The sequence below is a fragment of the Dipodomys ordii genome, unplaced genomic scaffold (assembly GCF_000151885.1).
Source record: "Dipodomys ordii isolate 6190 unplaced genomic scaffold, Dord_2.0 Scaffold14, whole genome shotgun sequence".
Taxonomy (NCBI): Eukaryota; Metazoa; Chordata; class Mammalia; order Rodentia; family Heteromyidae; genus Dipodomys; species Dipodomys ordii.
In genome coordinates this window covers 5,190,492-5,196,539 of record NW_012267230.1, presented here as the reverse complement: position 1 = coordinate 5,196,539, position 6,048 = coordinate 5,190,492, and the positions used below count along the sequence as shown (strand labels likewise).

At 52.3% G+C, this 6,048-nt stretch overlaps 1 protein-coding gene across 1 annotated transcript in view; it reads left to right on the top strand.

Moving 5' to 3' along the window:
* Nucleotides 1-94: 94 nt before the first annotated feature.
* LOC105982146 (keratin-associated protein 10-2-like) overlaps nt 95-6,048 on the top strand; it is a 12,974-nt gene continuing 7,020 nt past the window's right edge. Inside the window, exons 1-3 of the mRNA XM_013011625.1 lie at nt 95-172; nt 1,278-1,418; nt 1,857-2,012. Coding sequence (XP_012867079.1) covers nt 167-172; nt 1,278-1,418; nt 1,857-2,012 — 303 coding nt within the window. The 5' untranslated portion in view covers nt 95-166. The remainder of the gene's footprint in view (nt 173-1,277; nt 1,419-1,856; nt 2,013-6,048) is intronic.

Sequence of the window (6,048 nt, the reverse complement as noted above, 5' to 3'; positions counted from 1 at the left end):
CCCCCGAGGTCCCACCCCCTCCGCGGCCATCGCGGGGCCTCAATTTCCCCCCCTCCGAGAGAAGGGTGGCGGGGAACGGGCGCCCGGGACTGCCGGCCCCGCTCGGCCCTGAGCCCACCTCCGTCTCTCCCCCGCAGCTCCCGGACGGCAGGCGCGGCCCCGCCCCATGGACGTGAGTCCCGCCAGGCCCCCCTCCCCCGAGCCCCGCGCTGGCCTCACTGTCCTCACTGGGGGGGGGGCTGGGGGAGGGGGAGGAGGGGGGAGGAGGGGAAGGCCAAGACTCGATCGGTGCGGGATGGACTTCCCAGGGGACAGCAAATCCCCGTCCAGACAAAGGGTTTACTAAGTAATCAGGGGGACAAAGGCATTGTGGGATTGTGGGCAGGGCAAAGCCGTACAGGCAGAGGGGTGTGTGTGTGTGTGTGTATGTGTGTGTGTGATCAGGGGGACAAAGGCATTGTGGGATTGGGATTGTGGGCAGGGCAAAGCAGTACAGGCAGAGGGGTGTGTGTGTGTGTGTGTGTGTGTGAGAGAGAGAGAGAGAGAGAGAGAGAGAGAGGGGGGACAAAGGCATTGTGGGCTGGGCAAAGCAGTACAGGCAGAGGTGTGTGAGAGAGAGAGAGAGAGAGAGAGAGAGAGATGGGGGGACAAAGGCATTGTGGGCTGGGCAAAGCAGTACAGGCAGAGGTGTGTGTGTGTGTGTGTGTGTGTGTGATCAGGGGGACAAAGGCATTGTGGGATTGTGGGCAGGGCAAAGCAGTACAGGCAGAGGTGTGTGTGTGTGTGTGTGTGTTTGTGGGAGGAAGAGAGACACCCTCAGGGCTAGACTGGGTTCTTAGTCACGGAGGTGAGGGATTGGGAGGATAGGAGGGTGGGAGGGAGGGGGAGAGGGATGCACAGGAAGCTGATGTGAAAAACCGACAAACCAGCCAGCTGGATGAAATCTGGGGGTGTGTAGGTAACGTGGGCTGGGGGAAGTGAAAGCCATGGTATGGGCAGTCAGGTACAAGAACTGTGTTGGGAGAAGCATTCTGAAAAAGAAAAAAAAAAGCAGTAAGTTGTCAGTCTTGGAAAGTTCTAGAATGACCAACAAGTATTTGGTAAAATGAAGATGGCGGAAAGGGAAGCCCGTTTGGGGGATAAAATGATGAGACTCAGTAGTGTCATCGTATTGGCTCTCCCCACACCCCAAGCCACTTCTGTGTCCCTCGTGTTACTCCTGTGTGTCTGTAGCTCCTGCTACCTCCCTATCACCCCTTCCTCCTCTGCTTGTCCAGGTCTCTAGCTCGTGGAACCCAGCCCCGGCCTCTGTCAGCAGCCCTCCCTTGCTGCTCCCCATTCCTGCCATCGTCTTCATCGCCGTGGGCATCTATTTATTGCTCCTGGGCCTGGTGCTGCTGACTAGGCATTGCCTGCTGGTGAGGAACCTGGTGGGGAGTTACAGGATGGGCTCTGGGGACGAGAACTGATCAGTGTGTCCCCTCACCTACAGGCTTTTATCCCGAAACACCTCTACCGCTTCACATTTATCTGCTCCTAGTCCACCCTTCTCCTGCCTCTGTCTCAAAAGCCAGTTTGTTTTGTTTTGTTTTTGCTGGTGCTGGGGCTTGAACTCAGGGCCTGGGTGCTGTCCCTGTGCTCCTTTTGTTTGCATCATTTCCAACTTTTTCTGTGATTAGTTGGAGATAAGAGTCTCATGGCCTTTCCTGCCCAGGCTGGCCTTGAACCACAATTCTCAGCTCTCAGACTTCCTGAGTAGCTAGGATGACAGGCATGAGCCACTGGCGCCTGGTATCCAAAGCCAGTCTTATCCTACCTCTTGCCTGGCCTAAATCCTGAGTGTTGTCATCTTTTAGGCGCAGGGTTGCTGCACTGACTGCAGCTTCACCTGCAAGAAGCAAGGTGCCTCTGAACCCCAAGATTGCTGCTGGACCTGTGCAGAAGCCTGTGACTTCCCTCTGCCCAGTCCAGCCCACTACCTGGATGCCTGCTGCCCCCAGCCCAGTGAAACTGTGAGTGCCATTCATACCCTTGGGCCACAGATCCTCGATCTGAGTATGATCTGTTCTTCATTTTCTCTTTCCAGCCTTTTTATTAACTGAGTACCAACTCTGTACCAAGCATGGTTCCGGAGTTATGGGAGCCAGCATACACCATCCAGCTTTTTGGCTGGTTAATTGGAGATAAGAGTCCTATGGACTTTCCCACTCTGGGAAAGTCCTTCTAGCGACAGTCCTCAGATCTCAGCCTCTTGAATAGTAGGATTACAGGTGTGAGCCACTGGTACCTCAATATTGGCTGCCACTGAATATTCAGGGTTGACCCTGACACAGAAGATGAGCCCATTTCTATAGTTGTGGGAGAAAATATATTAAGCCCCGGGCAAACTCTTGGTCTGAAAATCCCTGGCAGATGTTTTAAGTTTCAAAATAAATTGGGGTAAGGAGCTTTTCTGTCATAAATCTACTTCTGGTTCCCTAGGGATAGTCAGGAGAGGGGCTCCAGGGGTTTGGGTTGATAGGGCAGAGGGTAAAAAATGAAGACCTTGGGCCGGACGCTGGTGACTCATGCCTGTAATCCTAGCTACTCAGGAGGCTGAGGTCTGAGGATCACAGTTCAAAGCCAGCCCAGGCTGGAAAGCCTGTGAGACTCTTATCGTCAGTGAACCACCAGAAAACCAGAAGTGGCTCTGTGATTCAAAGTGGTAGAGTACCAGCCTTGAGCAAAAGAGCTCAAGGATAGCACCTGAGCCCTGAGTTCAAGCCACATAACCACCACCACCAACAACAACAAAATGGAGACCTTGGATTATCAAAACTCTTGTTGGAGCTGCTCAGTTACAGGACACTGTCCTCTTCCCTGTCTGTCCACACAAAGGGAATAGTCTGGCCATTTCCTCCTTAGGAGAGGATGGACTGAGGTGACTGTAGAGAGTCAAAGTATTCCACCTGCTGGTTCAGGAACTTCCCAAACTGTAGCCTTCAGGATCTGGCCTTATCTAGTTTCTGCTGGAACCTGGAAGAAATCTGGAAGAGTTCTGGGCTAACCCGGAGTGGGGCTCTGATTCTGTCCTTGAGTTGTCTTTCCTCAAAGTACATTGAAGTCTCTGTGTTCTCTCCTTATAGTAACAATAACCACCACAAAGGTAACAAAGCTCTGGCCTGTTCAATAGCTTTAGACACTAAGGCTCATAGATACGTCAGTGACTTGCTTGAGGTCATGGAGCTGAGCCAGCCAGACCATAAACCAGGCTTCTCATTGCCTCTGGGAGACAAGCCTGCCTGCTGTGCTGTTTTGTGGTGAGGGTTGAATCCCTACCTTCATTTCCCCACTACCACCATGGAGTCACTGCTGACTCGGCTGGACCCTGGTACTTGACCATAGACCAAATCCTTTGTCTTGGGGGATCTCCCAGGACAGAGAGATAGGTAAGGTATGACAGTAGAGTAGGAGAAAGATCAGCTGTGCAGGAGCTCTGCCTGGGTGTGATCCGAAGCAGATAAGACACTTCAAAAGAGTCAGGCCTCCGGGCCCCTCACAAGGTAGGACAGAAGCACTGACTTAAAAAACAAAAAAAAAGTTAGCCAGGTACCAGTAGTTCATGCCTATAATTCCAGCTACTCAGGAGGCTGAGATCTGAGGATCGAGGTTCAAAGCCAGCCTGAGCAGGAAAGGTCATGACACTCTTATCTCCAATAAACCACCAGAAAACCAGAAGTGGCACTGTGGCTCAAGTGGTAGAGGGCTGGCCTTGAGCTGAAGAGCTGAGGGACAGCGCCCAGGCCCAGAGTTCAGGCCCCATGACCGACAAAAAGGAAAAAAGAAAGGAAAAACAAAGTTAGAGATTTTACCTTGACTTACAAGGCAGGTATAGTAGTGTGTGGCTGTCATCCCAACTATTTGGGAAACTTGGAGGTAGGATCCATGAAGTTTTAGGCTGGCTCTGGGCAAGAATGTGGGACCTGAAAAACAACTAGAGCAAAAAGCACTGAGGTCAAAATGGATCAAGTGGTAGAATACTTGCCTAGCAAGCAGAAGCCTCGGGTTCAAATTCTAGCACCACACCCACACAGACCCAATGAGACAATCTGTCCCTGGTTTTGAATCAACAGTGGTGACATTTGGGAACAGCTAGACTCCTATTTTCTGGGTTGAAAATCCTCTCTGGAGCCAGGCTCACTCCTGTAACCCTAGCTACTCATAAGACTGAGATTTGAGGATCATGATTCATAGACTCTTATTTCTAATCAATCACCAGAAAACTGGAAGTGGTGCTTGAGCTGTGGTTCAAGTGGTAGAGCACTAGCCTTGAGCTGAAGAGCTCAGGGACAGCGCCCAGGCCCAGAGTTCAAACCCCACCACTGACAAAAAAAGAAAAAAGAAAAAAAATCCCCTCTGAGAAGCCAGGGGCTGCTGGCACATCTTGGCGTGGTTGACGTGGAAAGCATGAGTCAGAGTCCGGGGAAACCAGGCTCTGGCAACTTCTGTAGGTGCCTTGTGGCCTGAGAAAACTCGAGGGACAGCAGCAAGGTACAATGGAGTGAACATAAGAAGGGGTACCTTCGCATTGTGCTGCGGAGGAACTAACAGGAGCCTGGGTACTCTGAGAGCCAAGGGAACAAGGACTTCTGCACTCAGAGAATCTGAATCTATTTTCCTAGGGTCCCCAAGACCAGACAGAGCTGCGTAAGTGAGAGCCAGAGGCTGATGTGGAGAGTACCTTGTGATAAGGCTGAAGAGGGCTGGAACTGTGGCTCAGTGGTAGAGTATTTGCTCAGCATGCATGAAGCCCTGGGTTTGATTCCTCAGTACCACATACACAGAAAAAGGAGGTGGGGCTGTGCTCAAGTGGTAGCATGCTAGCTTTGAGCTCAAGAGCTGAGGGACAGTGCCCAGGCCCAGGCTGAAGAGTAGGATCTATCCAGGCCTGTGGGTATGCAGCTCCATCTTGGACAGCAAGACCTACAGGGGCAGAATCAGCACCCATGGGAGGGAAGATGGAGTTTATCAGGGGAGGGAGGGGACTTGTGATGGGTCCTTTGCACTGACTTACAAACTTTCAGCTAGTCTTGTTAGGTGGAGCCCTGAAGAGCTGACTGGTCCCTAGATTTTTGTTTTTATAAATATTATCTGAACTCTCTCCTACAGTTTAATGTCAGAAACTGGATGGCAGAAATTTTGCCTTAAACTGTGATCTTCCCTGCACCTCTTGCAGGATGTGTAGTGAATGAACAGATGGAAAGTAGGCGGAGCTCCGGGTGGGCCAGTGAACCTGGAATTTATTCTGGAGTCAGTGGAAAGCCTTTCTGGAGGTTGAGGAGTGGGATTAAAGTAGAAGCCAGCCTGGGCAGGGAAGTTTTGAGACTCCTGATCTCCAATGAACCACCAGGAAACCGGAAGTGGTGCGGTGCGGCTCAAAGCGGTAGAGTGTTAGCCTTGAGCGAAAAGAGCTCCCGGCCAGGGCACAGGCCACGAGTTCAAGCCCTACACCAGGAAAAAAAGAAAAAGGGAAGGAACACGATCTACGCGCCATGGGTGGAGGAAATCATTGTAAATGATGAGAAGACTGGGGAGAGGGAGGAGGAGGATAAAAGTAAAAAATGGAGAGGTGAGAGATCAGGTTGAAAACATAAGGCTAATTCCATAGAATTAACGAATTGGCTTTGGTGTTTTGTTGTTTATAAAAATCCCTGTGAAGGAAGCCGTCCATCCTCTTGCAGATGAGGAAAGGGACTCAGGGAGGCTCAGTACTTGGCCCAAATCACACAGCAAGTTGGTCCTGTAGCTGGGGGGGGGCTCAGTCCTCTCTGGAGAGCCTCCCCGCCCCCCCTGCCCCCCAGGACCCCCGGTGCCTCCTCTGACATCCGGCACCTGAAGAGGATGGGGATCTAGGCCGGAGATGGTGAGAATTCGCTAATCCCGGCCCGGTGGCGGCGGCGCAGCCCGGAGGATGGCGAGGAGGATGGAACTTGTGGCCGGGGATGATCGGGCGGCGGGAGAAGCCCGGCGGGAAGAGCGAGTTGGGTCCCCGCGGCCGCCGTAGCGCGG